The 19,045-nt window shown below is 33.3% G+C and overlaps 1 protein-coding gene across 1 annotated transcript in view; it reads right to left on the bottom strand.

Moving 5' to 3' along the window:
- Positions 1-2,108: 2,108 nt before the first annotated feature.
- Positions 2,109-19,045, bottom strand: part of LOC122146602 — a 28,784-nt gene continuing 11,847 nt past the window's right edge. Inside the window, exons 3-5 of the mRNA XM_042766348.1 lie at positions 2,798-2,864; positions 2,521-2,617; positions 2,109-2,407 (exon numbers count right to left, since the gene is read on the bottom strand). Of these exons, the coding sequence (XP_042622282.1) occupies positions 2,109-2,407; positions 2,521-2,617; positions 2,798-2,864 (463 nt within the window). The remainder of the gene's footprint in view (positions 2,408-2,520; positions 2,618-2,797; positions 2,865-19,045) is intronic.

Here is a 19,045-nt window from a genome sequence, read left to right as displayed (position 1 = left end):
AGTTATATACGGAAGAGAACATGCATTTCGAGAGTCTTGTGTGCACGTTTAAAATGTTAGTTAGCTATATTGCAACTAGCCAGCTTTTATTTTGGCAAAGTGTAGTAAAATTACCCTTACGAAAAATAACCATGGTTTTACTACAAGAAAAAAAAAAAAAAAAAAACCCTGGATGATATAGTTAAATCATGGTATCCACAGATTAACCATGGTTTTGCTATACTAACCATAGTTTAACCATGGTGTTTGTAGTTAAACTGTGGTTATACAAATGGTAATCATTACACTAAAAAAAAAAAAAAACATGTTACTACACTTTTACTATAATAAAACCATGGTCACTTTACGTCAAGGTAAAGCAAATTCTTTCGAGCTATTAGATTGAAATCTTAGTCTAATTATAATATACCTGTATGTGTCTAACACTAGTTGTTGAATTAAATGATTTTGCAAAAACAATGGTTCTGTCTTATAACTAAATATATATTTGTTTGTTTCAGTCAATCAAGTTATCGCTGACATTTTCGGGGTAAGCATGGCTACGGTGAGCAGGACCATTATCACCTGGGCTAACTACCCGGGTTCAGTACCCATTTAGATGTCCAGGCAACAAATAAGCTCCTCCATGCCAGAGAATTACCGTTTGTTCAATCCAAACCTGCATGTCATCCTGTACTGTACAGAAATCCGCTGTGAAAGCCCTACATCACTGATACTCCACTCTGAGATCTTCTCCAGTTACAAGAGCACTACCACATTCAAAGGTCTGGTTGGGGTAGCTCCATGTGGTGCAGTGACTTTTATCTCCCAGCTTTACACCGGTTCAATCTCTGACAAAGAAATCACGAAGAAATCCGTCATTTTGGACCTGCTTGAGCCTGGAGATGTGGCCATGGCAGACAAGGGGTTCACTATTGAAGATATGCTCTCCAGTGTTGGTGCTAGACCGATCATTCCACCTTTCAAATGTGCCAAGCAGTTCAGCAAACAGGACTGTGAAAAAACACAGGCCATTGCACGCCCCAGAATTCTGGTGGAAAGGGTGATTAGAAGGTTCCACATCTGGGATTCTGTTGTGCCACTCACCTTGTCAGGAAGTATTAATCAGATCTGGCATAATTGCTGTTTTATGGTTAACTATCAGGGACCAATGTTTCTTGAGCAGTGAATGTATATTAGTATATTACATTTTTTAGAATGACTGTGATTATTACAATAGTAGTGTTTTAGTGTTAACTTTTGGTAGTAGTTTTTTTTAAATACTTTTTTTGTTACTTTTTCAGTTAGTTGCAGTACATACCTTTAATACTACTTACCATCATTAAACGTGTTTTTACTTATTTATTTTTAGTTTAGTTTTTACTTTTTATTGAAAAGAAAATTTTATCTTATGTATATTGAAATTATTTATATAAAATTTCCCCGAAAATAATTTGACAGACACAATGAAATAGTTGACAATGAAAAGTCTTTTTATAATAATTCATTAAAAAAAAAGTCCATTCTGGTGTTCATTGTTATTTCACACAATGTATCAAATGAAAAAATATACAACTATGTGTATGCATATCATATACATTACAGAAGATCTAATACAAAACAATGTGTTCACCTTGGTATGTACATATTTACATCTAATTAATAGCAAGTACTATATATTTAATGTTATAATTTGTGATGTATCTAATATGTTACAAAAGATCTACTACAAAATATGCTACATACTACTCAACTACATAAAATATATACTTATTATTAATGTAAAAATAAATCTTAAGTTTATACTATAATATGAACAGAATCTGCCCATTCATACCACTGAAAGATACAAATCCATAAAAATGTTATAATAGTACATGTGTAGCTTGTCTTTCATTGATGCTATGAAGGCATCATGTCGCCAGATCCTCTTTATTGTGAAATCTGATTTTGTGTCGCTCACAAAGTCACACCAATGTAGACCAGTAACTGCAAGCTGATGTTGTACCTACCAGTAGTACTTATGGGTCACTTTAAGTTTGGCTAGTCCTCTTTGAATTTTCATAAATGGAACCTGAGCAGTGCATTTTGACTGTAGTCTTTTGGCCTCTTCAATCTGGCAAGCTGAACTATGGGTAACCTTTATAGACTCCAGATGAAGTGCTTGATGGTGTGTGGGGCACAAATTTAAAATTACAGCCAAACTGATAACCAAGCACAGGTAGTGGGGGAAAATTAACATCAGGAACACCTGCAGCTATAGGGAGACATTGGTATGAAAGTGGATTGCCATGAGGTACAGGACTGAATTGTGAGGGGACCAACTCTACTTTTGACATGCCATCAAGTATGTGTGCCAGCAAAGGCTTGGGATTAATCTGACTTAGTTTTGCACCAGAAGCCAAGACATCAGCATCTGGAAGGGGACCTAAAGAAATGAACACAAATTATCAGTCATGAAGACATTAAGCTGTAGCTGTGCGTGCACACACATACAAACAGAAACAAACACACACACACACAAACAGAGTTGTGAATTACCTGTGTAACCCTTGTGTAGGGTAGACTTGATTCCAGTATTCCCAACTGATTTTGGTTTTAGGACAAGAAGTTCACTCACTGCCTCTGGATGTACTCCCTTAATATAAAACAAATACAGTAATAGTTAAAAATTGTTTACTGATCGTGGGTGATTTTCATTTATTTGGTACTTAATCTGCACTCTTGTTCATTATTAGTCTATGATGTTTTAATGTTTACATATACTTTCTTTGAGTTAATAGTGTTCTTACCAAGTGCAGAAAAGAAAAATACTTACCTGTGCTCTTGGACGATGCCATCTCTGTGGCTCACTTGATTTTATTAATCTTCTCAGATGCCAATCACTAAAATATAAAATCACAATATGCTGTAAAAAAAATTTTTTTTTTTTCATTTGTATAAGGCTATATTGTATATTTAACATCAGTGAAGCAGTACATTATCGATTAAACTTAACGGTAACACTTTCTATGAAGCCCGTATTTAAAACACATTATAAGAGTATTCTTATGGCATTATAATGAATGCATAATGTATTATAAAAAAACATGATAATATGTCGTATCATCTAATGAGTAATCATAACAACAGTTTTAATGTGTTATAATATTTACTTATTTGTGGTTATAGCATTTAAGATTATGATTTATAATACACAATGAATATAATGCATCCACTTAACTTACAATGGATTATGTTTCCCATAGATATAATATAAGTCTCATATCTTGGCATTGTTGACTTGTTACTTTACTTAAAGCAGACAAAATACCACTTATAAATAACAACAATAATAATGAAAATAAAAATAATATTTTTCCTTAAACAGCCATAAGATCAGATATCTGATCAGATGAATGTGTAATATGGCACATTTGATTTTAACTATATTTACTGTAAGATAGTAAGATACTGTACAGATCTTAAATAAATAATGTCAAGATATTAGACTTATAGTCCATTATAAATTATGTGGATTTAGCATGGTGTTTATTGCGTGATATACATAATCATACTCATAAAAATTAAAAAAAAAAATAATTAAGTTTAATAATGTATTATAATTGATGTTATGAATATTTATGAGATGAAGCAACATAAAGGGTTTACATACACACACACATATATATAATGCATTGTGATTTTATTATAGTAAAAGTGTAGTAACATGTTTTTGTTTTAGTGTAATGATTACCATTTGTATAACCACAGTTTAACTACAAACACCATGGTTAAACTATGGTTAGTATAGCAAAACCATGGTTAATCTGTGGATACCATGATTTAACTATATCATCCAGGGTTTTTTTTTTTTTTTTTTTTTTTTTTCTGGTAGTAAAACCATGGTTATTTTTCGTAAGGGTAATTTTACTACACTTTGCCAAAATAAAAGCTGGCTAGTTGCAATATGGCTAACTAACATTTTAAACGTGCACACAAGACTCTCGAAATGCATGTTCTCTTCCGTATATAACTTAATTAGTGTAACATTTGAATAAAACTGTTAAAATATAATATATCAGACGCTGCTTACCTCCTTTTGCCATAAATCAACCGTTATATACCACTTCCTCTGAACCGCGTGCGTGTGACGTCACCTGGGGCGGGGCAACGCGATACTCCACCTGAGTCCGTTTCGTCTGATCCCTTTTTTCCTGAGTCCGTTTCGTCTGATGCCTTTCTGTTCTGAGTCCGTTTCGTCTGATGCCTTTTTGTTCCTGAGTCCCTTTTTTTCCTGTCTGATGCCTTTTTGCCTGAGTCCGTTTCCTCTGATGCCTTTGTTCCTGAGTCCGTTTCGTCTGATGCCTTTTTGTCTGAGTCCGTTTCGTCCGATGCCTTTTTGTCTGAGTCCGTTTCGTCTGATGCCTAATTGTATGAGACCTGACACCTGACGTCATTTTTCCTGAGACCTGAAGCTTTTCAGTCTGAGGCGCGATGCCGTTTTGTGTGTCCAATGACTGAAGCAAATGAAATGTTTTTGCAATGCAGAAAACAGATTTCACTGAGTTACTAGTTTTATGATCATGAACTCACGTATGAATGGTTATCATTTGTTCTTTGGACAGCAGATATTCAGAAAATAAAAGAAAATAAAGATACAATAAATGTTTGTTGCCTCTTACACACACACTACTGTATGTATGTGTGTGTGTGTATACATACATATATATATATATATATATATATATATATATATATATATATATATATATATATATATATATATATAATATATATGCTGATTACTTTGAAATATAAATCTTCTGTAACATTATGAATGTTTTTAATTTAACTTTGATCATGCTTGCTGAATAAAAATATTAATTTCTTTAAAAAACCTTACTGACCCCAAACAGAAGCACCATCATATGAATTTATGAGTAGATATTTACAACTGTAAAATGCATTATGGTGTAGTTGGTACATTACTTTTAACGCATGGTTTAAATACATTTATTAGGACTAATTAATTGGAACATTAGTGTAGAGTAATATTTTCAGGGAAAAGAGCCAGACCTTTAACTGCCGTCATAAATCTGGTCACTTCTTGTCTAAAGTCATCAGAAAATGACCATCTATGTTATATATGTATGTTCTTATTGGCTTGGCCAGCTTTCCAGTGAATCTCCGGAGTCTGAGTTGGACTCAGTGAGTGGGGCTATTAGACTGATAGACAGGGCAATAGCTGCAGGCTGATGAAAAGCCTAATCTGAGCTGAGGGTCTGTTCTAACAGCATCTGTCCACTCTTGCTAAGCAGGGTGAGTGTGTAGAGATTATTGCAGTGAACATCAATGAATTTTACTCCACCTGTCTCTGGCTATTGGCTAATGAAAGGCAGACTCATGTGTGTAAATAGTACACTTAGCTGTGGCAAAATGGCGGCACTGAGCAGGATGGTAAACCCCAGAAGTATAGGACTTAGTTTATTATTTAAAAAAAAAAAAAAAGAAGGAAAAAGAAATTGTTTGTTTGAATATTTTTTATTCAGCAAGGATACATTAAATTGATCAAAAATGACATAAAAAAATAAATAAAAAAAAAATATGATTTCCACACAAAATGTTAAGCAGCATAACTGGGTTTATCATTGATAATAATGTGAAATGTTTACTGAGCAGCACATCAGCATATTAGAATGATTTCTGAAGGATCACGTGATACTGAAGACTAGAGTGATGATGATGAAAATTCAGCTTTGCATCACAGGAATAAATTACATTTTCAAATATATTGAAATATAAAATAGTTATTTTAATTTATAATACTATTTCACAACATTAGTGTTTTTACAAAATACATTACTGTATTTTGATTTAAAAAAAAAAAAATCAGCCATATTTGGTGAGCAAAAGAGACTTTCCAAAAATGTAAAACATTGAAATATTTTACTACTTTTTTTTGCTAAGTTGCTTGCCATTTTGCACATACTTTGCGCTGCATAAATTTTGCTGCACTTTTGATACCAAGTGTTTTAGCTCCCAAAGCAATTACTCCACACTGACACAGATGTGCTGTTGACTTTTAAGAACAAACGCAGGAAAAATGAGAAACAAAGACATGCTGATTCCTTTTGTTGTTTGTTGCTACATTTTAGCGTCACGGTACACTTTAAAGCATAAAAGAGCTGCAGTGTCTTTCATCAAGTCCTGTTGGGCAGAAAACTGAGGTCTGGTTCACTCAACATCACAAATGACATCATTGTTGACATTTCAGTGCATGTTTTAGTTATTTTCAATCCACTGCGGTGATGTAAAATTATTCTGTAATGCATGTCATGGGACTATATTCATCATGTTTGTATCTTTCAGGTTCTCTAAAGCACTCACTGTTGAATGTGTACTGTGTTGGCAATATGAATACTACATTCATGATGTCAAGTAAAATAACATCAGTATAAAGGATGTTTTTCTACTAGGGCTATTCCACTGAAAATGACTGCCTTGCATAATGATAATCATTTCTGTTCTAGATACTACATATTAATTTATTTACAATTTCCATTTCTTTCAGTTCTTTATATGCCTATTTGCTTTTCTTTAACAGGTTGGTGCATATTTGGAACTCAGAAAAAGTTTGGAACTTTTTTCAACTGTCAGAGTTGAGCTTCTTTTAAAAGACATGTTATAGATATATAGATGTATATACAGCATACAAGATATGTACGTTTTTGACGTATACAATGTTAAACTTGTTAACACTTTAAGACAGACAGTGATAGCCTGTACAAATGCTTTAGTAAGGCCCTCTAAATCAAATGTCACATTGTTGATGAGTTGGGAAGTTGTAATTACAACATGCATTCTAGTTACTCTGGTGTGTGCTTCCCAAAAGTGCTTTCTAATATTCCATTTTAATTATTATTTCAAGATTAATTGTGAGGTTCATTTAATTAGAAAACCCAATTATTCTCCTTTGCCTGAAAGTGTATTCGTAAATTGACAGCTTTTCGAGCATCAGAATTGTTTGCTTCATCATGTCTGATGTATTTTCTGCAGCACTGGTTTGTATCTTCTGGATTACGAAATACTTCTGGCATGATTAAATGTTAGATTAAATGTGTTTGTTGGAGCACATAGTTGTGAGATGTATTTAGATGATGCATCACTTCTTGCTGTGTGATGCGCCACACACTAAATTTGGCTTGGTGTGATCTTGGCAAAGCCACCGTTACATACTTGGGTAAGTTGGATGCGGTACATAGGCCTGGTAACAGCTGAAGTCGAAGAAATTTTTCATGTCCTTTGGCACAGCATGATAATAAATGAGTTTTTGCCAGGATTTTGCCAGTGGGGATCTCAGTTTCTCACTATTGCGAATAAATATGCTATTTCACTTTCCTTTTTTGTCATGATTCTCAGGGTGGTCAGTGGACGTGGTATATGGTTTATTTTTGTTCCTTTGACGTCCTTGCCCTAAAAAGAGGCTAAATTACACCTGATTTTCTCTGTTGTCCTGACACAAGCTGAGATGTGTTATCATGAGGAAGGGGTCATGGACGCAGAAATAAATTAAACCAGATGCAACCTTTTTAGTTGACTTGTATCATAACGGTGGGTGAACTAGAAAAGGAGTCAAAAGAGTTGCATCAAAAGTAACACACCGCAAGAGCACTCCTCTTACTTACTGCTTTATCTGTGGTCCTGTCGCTTTTTTGCTATTTGTTTAGACAAGCTGATGTAGCAGATGGCCCAGGCCTGACTGCAGAAGGTGTTTGATGGGTGGAAATAGGTGTATTTAATTACATGTCAAATCTGCCACCCCAGTATGGACTAATGTGGGCTTGTCTGTTCCTGCTCCCAGGGCCTCTGTTCACTCTGTTCAGCTGGCATCTCGTCCTTAACCTGGATATATCTACTCCTCAATTATTTCCTGTCTGCAAAAAAAAAAAAAAAAAAAAATTAATATCTAAAGATGCCAAGGAAAATCAATTTGTACCATGTTAAATCATAACTGACTTAAAAAGTCATAATTTTGACATTGTATCTTTATTTCAGGTTTTTATCTCATTGATTATGACTATGTCATAATTTAGACTTTTATACTTATGAGAAAACCTATGGTTTTACCATGTTGTGTTTTCTGGACATGCTCAACGTTAAAGGCATGATATTCCTAGAAGTACCATATAATGGTACTAGGTATTAAGTGCATGCTTACCATTGAGTACCATATACCCCAAATAATCATGTTAATACCATTAAACTGGCAAGCTACCATGAACTCAAAGAATTTTCTGTATTGATTTTTTCATAGGTGTTTTACCCATATTTAGAATTTCACATTGTAACTGTGAAGGAAATGTTCCCATATCCAAACATGAATCTGATTACAGACTGTCCTGGAAAATAAAAGAGAATGCAATAAAATGAATACTATATTTTAAATCAATTGTTAAGCAAAAAGCGCTAAATTATTAACTAATGGACTCACAAACCTTATTGATCCTCTCATTTTAATAACAATGCGCTTAGGTAATAATTTCACCCGTTCAACCAGAAGGAAAAGTAATGTTTTGCAGCTGGGTTCTTCTTGCTCACTGGGTTTTCAATACCTGCAACTTTGTTAAGCTTTTGTAAAAGCTTGTTGAAGTGCCAGTATCAGTACATTCTAGCCATTTCTACTACATTAAAAAACAAATGCTTTAGTAAAACTTAAATATGAGATGAAAAGATGTAATTAAGAGATGTTAAATCATAAATATGAGATAGCAAGTCAAAATTATGACATTGTTGAAATTGAGACATTATTTGACTTGTCATAATGACTTCTCATAATTTAAACATTTGTCATAATACAGTTTTTATCTCATAATTATGACTTTTATGTAATGATTTTGCCTTAGTCTCATATTTAGATTTAGTATCTCATAAGTATGACTTAAAAATGATTAGATACTCATAAATGAGATGCTCAGTTTTGTAATAAATATGAGAATCACTGTCTTTTTCTTTCTTTCTTTTTTTTTGGTACTTTTTAGTAATATCACTCCTATGTGTAATGAACACTGAAAGGAGTCCATAAATTCTCACAGACATTTAATGTTTCCTTTCTTAATAAAATAAAAGTTAAACCCACAAATGACATCAGATGACAAATGCGCTAGACCACTCCTCCCTCTCAAGCTCTCAAAGCACCCCCACCCCCCATAACCCCACCCAGTCTGAGTGCCACTTCCTGTCTGGCTCTCACAGTGCTTAATGAACTGAAGTGTGGCTAATTACTGCGCTATCATTTCAAAATGGAAACTATAAACATTTCCATTAGCCCTGGCATCATTAGCACAACAATTAGGCATCTGGGGGATTGATAAAGGATATCACTCAGTATGATGCACCAAGCTACTATCGAGCCACACACATACCTCTGTATATCAATATCCGCATGCATGGCTGATCTCCGGGCATTCCGGTGTGTGCATCTGCTGCAGTCCCTCAGGATATGGGGCAGATGCTAATTTGTCTGCTGGAGGGAGAAACTGGTATATTGAGGCACCAGGAGAGGTTCTGCAGTCCCTGATGGAAGCTGTCACAGATCACACCTGCTAAACAGTCTCTTCCTGAACATCTGAATCAGCCGCTGCATTTGTCACCCAACAGAGAACAATCCATTTTTATTGGCGATTATTTTAAACCTTGGTTATGTGACACCAGTGTAAAAACATAATAAGATCATTGTGCAGATGATGATGATGTTCAGGAGAGGCCAATGGGTTGAATGCTCACTGGAAGTATTTTGCAGGGAAATGTTGTACTGATGTTGTATTTTATGTTTGGCTTTTATGTTTGGTTTAATCTTGGAAAACTGGCCCTTGATGTTATTTTTGTGCTTTGATCTAAATTAAAAATTGTAATTTAAAATAAATAAAAAAAACTTTTTAGGTTGTCTTCTCAGTAGGGAAGCACTGACTCACTGATATTTATATGAAATATATTTTTAAGTGGCATGTCTGCTGAAAGAAGTTATGTCCTTACAGACATCATGCCGGTCACTCTATCATCTTTTTTTTTTTTTTTTTTTTTTTTTTTTTTTTAGATAAACCCTACAATTTATTATTTGGACTATTTAAAAAGTTTAAAGATATTTAATGTTATTGAATAAAATCTCTAGGTCTACATTTTTCTGATCAAAATACAGTAAAAACAGTAATATTGTAAAATAATGTGACGATTTAAAGGAACTGTTTTTTATTATTATTATTATTTTAATATATTTTAAAATGTAATTTATTCCTGTTATGCTAAGCTGAATTTTCAGCATCATTTCAGTCTTCAGTACCACATGATCCTTCCAAAATCATTCTAATATCCTGATTTACTGCCCAAGAAAATTTATTATTATTATCATCAATGTTGAAAACATTTGTGCTGCTTAATATTTTTTTTCTGAAGACTGTTTATTATTATTATTTATTTATTTATATATTTATTTATTTATGAATAGAAAGTTCAAAAGAACTATTTATTTGAAATACAAATCTTTTGTAACATTATAAATGTCTTTACTGTTATTTTAATCAGTTCAGTGCATGTGTGCATCATTTATTACAGATTGCGGTAAAGCAAGATAATGCTCACAAAGCACCTTTAAAATGGATGTTTCTGAATTAGTTAAATCATATTCTAGAGAGGGTTTATTGGTTTATCTTTCATTGCATCCGTGTGTTAAGTGTTATTGATTAAGAACCTGATTCTGTGGCAGCATGTTGAGTGCATCAGTTGCTAATCTCTTAATACCTGCATGTACCTCATTTGTCTCTGTGGTTTTGTCACTGCCTCTGGATTTATGGTGTCACTACGATCTGTCCTACAGACTCATAGCTTATATTCAAGAGTGCAGTTTGACCATGCCCTGAGTACTTCATCAGTAGCTAATGATGATATAGGATTTGAAAGTTTTGTTTCATCAGGCCCTTGGCTCCTTACATACCTGCAGAGTGAGAAAACCAGAGCTTAAAACAAAGAGATGTTTGTATGTTTGTGTATGTGTGTGTGTTTTGAAACACTTTGTATTGTATTAATTTATTGAAGTTAACCCGTTTTTACTTTTTGTCTTTTCATACACATTGCACAGATGCCAAAGGTCCCATGTGCATTCTATTAATTAAATCCTAAAATACATTTTATGTATCCAATTTCATTTGACATTTCTCAGCTGTTGTTTTGAGTTGTTCTGTTTATTATGACTATTTATACTTTGCTTGTATACTTTATAATAGTATACCATATGAGCTTTTGTGATATTTGTTTCATTTTTTAATTGATCTTTTATTATCATCATTATTATTATTAGGAGCAGAAGCAGTAGTCGTAGTTTATTTTATAGTTTATTGTTGTCATTTATTTATTTAGTTTTGCATATATGATCATAAAAAAATCTGAACATTGATTTTTTTTTTCTTTTTTTATATCTGACCCTTTTTTCTTCCATTTATCTGTAATTTACTGTCCTCCATAGCTACTCTACGTATAACAAGCTATTTGACCTCCTAAAGATTTATCATTAATTTAACATAAACCTGGTTTTGTATGCAGAATGAGCCTCTGTACTGATATGAATGGGTCTTCACTTAATATATATTTTCTTTGATCATATACTGCATTTTCTTGTATATTCGGTTCTTTTGATCTCTTGGCTATGTTGCTTGCTTCCTTTTCATATGGCTGCAGATTTAAACACGTGGATTGCATTTGACCTTTTGGATACATAACCCATAACACATTTTACTGTAGGATATTAGGATATGCCACACACTATTTGTCATATTTATATCTTATATGCCAAACTGAGGCTAGTTGTGATGAGGAGGAGAATTTGGTCAATTTTGAGCAACAAATTGCATAAATGCATAAACATTTTGTAATAGCTTTTTTGAAAATGCCACACTGGCATTCATTAGTGAAGGATGATCACTAATCAAGTCAAAGTTATAAAAAAAAAATAATAAAAAGAAATTACCAGTTTAAATAAAACTCTATTCTTTGCCTGTGTAATAATAGATGGGATATTCCATAACTCTTTGGAGCCAAGATTTCAGTGTTTATACTGAAAATGAGTAATTGACTTAAAAATAAACATACTCTGACAAATTTTCCCTGTGTGACAACTAGCCCCAGTCTCTGCTATACTCACTTAAGTGTATATTTTACAAAGTACAGCTAGTTAATGACCCATAGGTCTTGAACAGTACCTGGAGTCATTTTCAGCACACACTGTCTTTTGTTTGCTGGCTGATATTATTGTTTTGCTGAAAACACATGATGTGCCAGCTCTCTCTCTCTCTCTCTCTCTCTCTCTCTCTCCACAGTTCTCATTGTGTCTCAGTGAAGTACATGTAGGGCCACTTGTCCTCAAAAATTAGCTACACTTTCATTGAGAAGAGGGCTGAAACCTCTTGACTCCTCTACGTCTCCACTTTAGCAGTGGATACTTGGTCTTTTCTGGCTGTAAACTAGCCTGGCAATCGTTTCAGTGAGAGGCAGCACACCCAGTGAGAGAGAACAGCAGCTCAAGGGGGCTTGTGAGTGTAAAAATCCTACAATTTCATTATACCCGTGATACGGAGTGTCAGTTTTGACACGAATGTACTAGCATTAGCATAATTACAGCTTTTTATGGGAAAAATTAGCACACAGTTAGCACATGCTGGCTTTCACTTACAAGTGTGAGATCCTTAGCTTCAAAAAGAATTAAGATTTTGCTGATTATGTACATTTTGCCTAATTTCAGAATTGAACTGCAATCGGGAAGTCTTTTTAGATAACTCTAACTTAATTCCTGGAGGGCCACAGCTCTGCACAGCTTTGCTCCAACCCTATCAAACACACCTGATCCAGCTAATCAAGTTCTTCAGGATTACTAGAAGATTCCAGGAATTGAGTTTGAGACCACTGATGTAAAATGAATTTACTCATTAATCTCATGTGACTGCACATTATTGTTAATAGTTTTCAATTAATATGTATGTATCCTTATCCTTGACTTTAGTTCCACTGGTGCTGATGACAAGCGTTCTCCAATGGCTTGGAATGTATATGTACGTATGTTACATGTATGTTATGTTTTCCCTCCTTCATTGTGCTTTTGGTTCTGTCTGTGTGACCAAGTTTTCCTGTGTTGTATTGATTAGTCATTCCATTCACCTGTCGTCCTATTATAGACTCATTAGTCCCGCATTTGCTTTAGTATTTATTGTCCTTACGTTCCTGAGTTCCTTTGTACTGTCTCTGTCAATGTTAAGGTGTGTTTATCTGGTTTCCTTTGTATTGAAGTCTGTTTTTGTTGATTATTTTGTCTTTGTGCGCACTTTCCCTGTGACCACCCATGACAGGATTTATTGATTGATTGATTGATTGATTGATTGATTGATTGATAAGATTGAGAAGATTGTATTTTTTCTTCAGCAAGGACACAAATGGAACAAACATAACAGTTACAACATTTATAATGTTACCAAAGATTTATATTTCAAATAAATGCTGTTCTTCTGAACTTTCTATTCATCAAACAATCCTTAAAAAAATTATCATTGTTTCCACAAGAATATTTGTAATGATAAGAAATGTTTATTGAGTAGCAACTCAGCATGTTAGAATGATTTATGAAGGATCATGTGACACTAAAGACTGAAGTAATTCAGCTTTGAAGTAATGAAAATAATTTAATTTATATCTATTTATTTAAAACATTTATAAATATATTAATATTTAAAGAGTTAAAGCTGTTAAAATTGTAATAGTATTGCATAAAAATGCAGGTTTTACAGATTTATTTATTTATTTAATAAAATAAATGCATCCTTGGTGACCATACATTAAAACATTCATAGTGTTACAGAAGATTTATATTTCAATGTAATCAGCATTATATATATATATATATATATATATATATATATATATATATATATATATATATATATATATATATATATATATATAATATATAATATATATATATATATATTCCCAAAATGTTAATGGTAGTGTAAGTTTATTGTCGTTTTGGAGCTAGGCAGCTGTGGTCACTGTCAATATTTGCTTCAAAACTTTTACTTTTGTGTTTGATTGGGGAGTAAATGATAATACGATTTTCATTTTTTGGGTGAACTATTCTTTTGACCTCTATTTTTCTGTAAGGCACACTTCAGTTGCAAATGTGCAACCTATACCACCTGTCAACACTGTGTTGGGGAAGAAGAAGAGGTTATCATATGGTATTACCACACAGCATCCCTACGGCATGCTTGTGATAGAGGACTTTCTCCAACACTTGTGCTGCTGTTACTAATGTCTGGCTGCTGCTGGCTTGTGTGTCATTTTGATGAACACAAAGAGAAGGATGAGCAGTGCAGTGTCACACTGTTCCCACTCACAAGTTAAACAGTCAATTATGACTTTTATGACACAGATGCCATTTATTGCATCATAACCATCTGATATTCAATTTCAGAACTGAGATGCAATTATTTTTCCATTGATCAAATCTGGTGTGATTCAATATGCCATTTGAAAGGGCCTTTGGAAATGGTTTATGGTAGATTAAACTACAATGCAACACTTTGTCACTTTTATCAGGACTTGAGGGGATGTTACGCAGAAACTCATAACACAACTAGAATCCATCCTTTAATAAGGTGTAAGCGTAATTGGTTGTTTCTTGAACTGTGGGCACTTCTGGCCCTGTGGACTTTTAGAAAATAACTTTTTACACTCTTTTTATTTAATTTCTCTACTGGCAATGTCCAACAGTGTATCTACATGCATCAAAGGATAACTGTTATTAATTTTTTATTTTTACAAGTTATTAATTTTATTACATTCTGTAAGGAATGAAATGCTGAAAATAACATTTAAAATATTTTTGGAATTAAATGTCTGACCCTTTGTCCAATTTTAGCTAGTATTTTATGTATCCAAAGTATACATAATTAATCATATTTTCACACTTTTGGCATAATTTGGAAATAATAACATTGATTAAAGGACAAATATTCTGATCACAAGTTATATTGACCTTGTTATTTTACTTTTTTTTCTTTTTCTCATCTCAAGTGCTTTACTGATTCTGTTGTCTTGTTGGTTACCAAGTACACTAGATTTGATAAAACTTTATTGGGGAAACCAATACTGAGAGACAATTTGTTGAGGAAAAAAAGTTAATAATGTTAAAATGAAATGGCTTATTTTACTTTTTTTTAGATTAGCATAGTTTAGTAATTCATATTTTATGATGGATTTTTATATTTCAAGTTTGAGTGTCTGGGTCTAGGACATTGGCAAAACTTTAACAACTACTATATATAAAAAAAAGACTTTGCAAGATTACTACTACTACTACTACTACTACTACTACTATAATATGAAGGCTTGGTATTATAAGTTACCAGGACAGTTTTAAGGCAATTGTTCACCCAAAATTTTTAATTGTTCTTCATCTGAACAGATTTGTAGAAATTTAGCATTACATCACTTGCTCACCAATGGATGTGCAGTGAATGGGTGCTGTCAGAGTCCAGACAGCTGATAAAAACATCACAATAATCCACAAGTAATCCACACGACTCCAGTCCATCAATTGGTATCTTGTGAAGTGGAAAAGCTGCATGTTTGTAATTACCAAATTTATAATTAAGACATTAATTGTTGGACTGGAGGCATGTACTGTAGATTACTTATGAATAATTGTGATGTTTTTAGTGATGTTTGGGTGAACTATTCCTTTTCTAAATTTGTTAGTTTTAATAATAATCAACCCCTGGGACATAAAAGTGCCTATAGTTGAAGAAACACAACACAACAATTGTGTGTGTGTGTGTGTGTGTGTGTGTGTGTGTGTGTGTGTGTGTGTGTGTGTGTGTGTGTGTGTGTGTGTGTGTGTGTGTGTGTGTGTGTGTGTGTGTGTTATTTTTTATTATTATTATTATTTTATTTATTTTTTTCGTTGAGTGAATCTTGTTATATTTACACATGAGGTTATTGTAAACCATAATGTGTGATTGAAGACCAAGACGTCTGATTTTGATGCCCCAGAGCAGTGCTGCCATTTGTTCTTATCAGCAGTCACATAAATGGGAGTGTGGCTGAGCTGCTGCAGGAGATAAATTTAATTCCTATGGCGTATAAAATGCTGTTAGGACTTTGAAAAGTAAGACGGTGGTTTTACTTTGTGCTGGCCTAACTCATGTCTCAATATCATGAAGTAGATTGTAGATGAATCATCAGATTTGGCAAAACCTTTGAATTATGGCATGCTTTTAGGCATCACTGACATGCACCATCTGTTCAAAAGCATAAGCCTTCAAGAAAGTTGCAGGAGTTTTTACAGTCTGGTTGCAGAAAAAAAAAAAAAAAAAATGTTTGCTGTTTGTGTATTTAGTGGATTGGTGGATTAATTAAAGTGATTGATTTATGTGATGTTCATACTGTAGGTTTGTAAACCTAGGTAACCTGCACTGAATGCAACTAAATTTGTACAAGGCTCCTACTAGGTGATACGAGGCCTTTTTTAAAACATGTCTTTAAATGGCAAAATAACTGAGTGGTATGAATACATACTGTAACGTGCAAATAATCAATTACAATAGGATATTTCTGAGAAAAAATGTAGGAGTTCATGTGTTCAGCCAAACTTTCTTTGGACTGGTAATGTATTTTGCATCATAATAGAGATAAAAGAAAAAAAAAAAAGGAAGATTAAATATATGATACACACAAATTACACTTGCACTTAAATATCCTCTACCTTTCCAGTCAGGCCTTTATGAGTGACAATTAAAAGCTCAGGTTTTAAGTAAGTCCATTATGATGGATTTGTGTAGCAGTTTAAAGCTTGCCTCTAGTTTATGCCTGTATTAAAATGGCTATTCAGTAGTGTTTAATTTATGAGGCTTTTCAAATTGTTTCCCTTTATGGATTTTTAATATCTGCCTGTGACAGATGGTTTGGGGCAAATATGCACAGCGTCATATCGCCCACCACAGGAGCAGAACAAACAGATTGCATTAAACAGTCACAATGACATTTATATTGTTTTGCCTTTGATTGAAATGCAGAGTGAGTTGTTTTGACTGCTTGCTGCTCCTCAAGTTTCACAGCTCAGGATATCAAAAGGTCTTTCCAGCAGTTGCCCCAGACAGAACCCAAAAAGACTTTGAGCTACATTAAAATCAACAATAACACCAAAGTTTTCAAAGTCAATAATGCAGAATGTCTAGCAGTGTCTATGCTGAGAAAGAATGTGATTGATGTCTTACTATATTAAGTGATGACACTATCTAGATTGTATTTAGCATGATTACAGCGACACAGATGGACTGCTTTATCAAGAAAATAGTTTGAGAATTATGCCAACCTACATAATTATTTTAGTGGAAAACTTGATTCGTTTCCAGCATCCTGTATAAATGCATTCTGCCAAATATGTGTAGACTTTTTTTTTTTTTTTTTTTTTTAGTTAACTGTGCAAATGATGAGCAGAAATAGACTGACACATAGTTTTTGATGAGCATGATGATGATGATGAGCATCCTCCTCATACTGGTGTCATAATGGCATCTCTGGTATTAAAGGGATTGTTCACCCAAAAATGAAAATGACCCCATGAGTTACTCGCCCTGAATCCATCCTGCTTTGTAAGTAAGCATGTAAATAAGCTTGACCAGAGTTCTTGTGGGGAAAATAATTTATTGAAGTTAGCAGTGTAGCAGGTCTTCAACAGCTATCCTAGCTTGTCAGTCTTCAAAATATCTTAACCCTTTTAAGAATCTTAGCTTCTCCCAAAGTTTTGTATGTGATACACAACTTTATACCTGAAGACAAAAGGGCTACAAAAAAGTCATATACACTTAGGATGGTTTGAGGGTGAGTATTGTAAATCATGGGGTAATTTTCATTTTTAAGTGAACTATCTTTTAAGCCCAATCTGCATAAAAGCATAAGAACAAAGTCATGGTCCATCATCAACATTTTGGTCATTAAGTGGTAATCACAGCTCCATTAGTGTTTCTGCAAAGTCTCTTATCAGGCAAACAGCCATAATATCAGCAAAATTGAGCTATTGATGCAGAAATATTTAGCTGACTTTGTTATGGAATCATTTGCTAGACCAACATACATAGAAACCTTTAACTTACAAAGCCTGATTTTCAAAAATATATGCAAATTTCAAATGGCATAAACAGTGCAGAATGTGAAAACCTTTGGGATGTTTTTAGCAATGTATATAGTATATTGCTTTGGAGCAGGGTTATCTTATATATATATAAACATTAAATAAAATAAACCTCAACTCAAATTGTATAGATAGATAGATAGATAGATAGATAGATAGATAGATAGATAGATAGATAGATAGATAGATAGATAGATAGATAGATAGATAGATAGATAGATAGAAAGAAGATCTATATATTTTTTTTTTCTGTCGCTGAAATTGACAGGTTATTTTTATAAATTGTAGATCACTATGTTCTCAGTTGTTTAAAAGATTAAGGCAATTATCAAAGTTTGATCAAAATGTGGTTTAATTTCTGATAAAATATCATACTTGACGTTACATTTAATTACCCTATTTATTACATTAGTATAGTTAGTAGATTCTGACTCTAATAGTAAAATAACTGCTTTGAAGTGAATCAATTGTCTGTATAGGAAGGGATCTTTTTGCAGTGCATTGAGGGAGAGAATGAGTTATAGTATTTGTTTCCTGGAACAATGATGTAAACTGCATGTTTACAGAATGGTGCAGCTTTAGTCAATGTTCCCCTTTCAAAATACTAAAACCAAAAAGACCTCAAACCATTTTTTTTTTTTTAAATGTGCTGTGGCATCACAACACCCACTAAGGTGTTAAATTAGTCCTAAAGAAGAAAACAAAATAAACAGGAAAGCAGCTGGGAAATTGCATTACCAGATTTACCGCAGAGAGGAAATATAATAAGAAATCCTGAAAGGAAAAAGGGTGCTGAGATGCTTGATCGAAGCCATTTAAGCAACATTACAACACTGTAGAACACTGAACCTAAAC

This window comes from Cyprinus carpio, chromosome A1 (assembly GCF_018340385.1).
Source record: "Cyprinus carpio isolate SPL01 chromosome A1, ASM1834038v1, whole genome shotgun sequence".
Lineage (NCBI taxonomy): Eukaryota > Metazoa > Chordata > Actinopteri > Cypriniformes > Cyprinidae > Cyprinus > Cyprinus carpio.
Note: the sequence above shows the minus strand (reverse complement) of the source record. Positions and strands in the feature narration are given on the sequence as shown.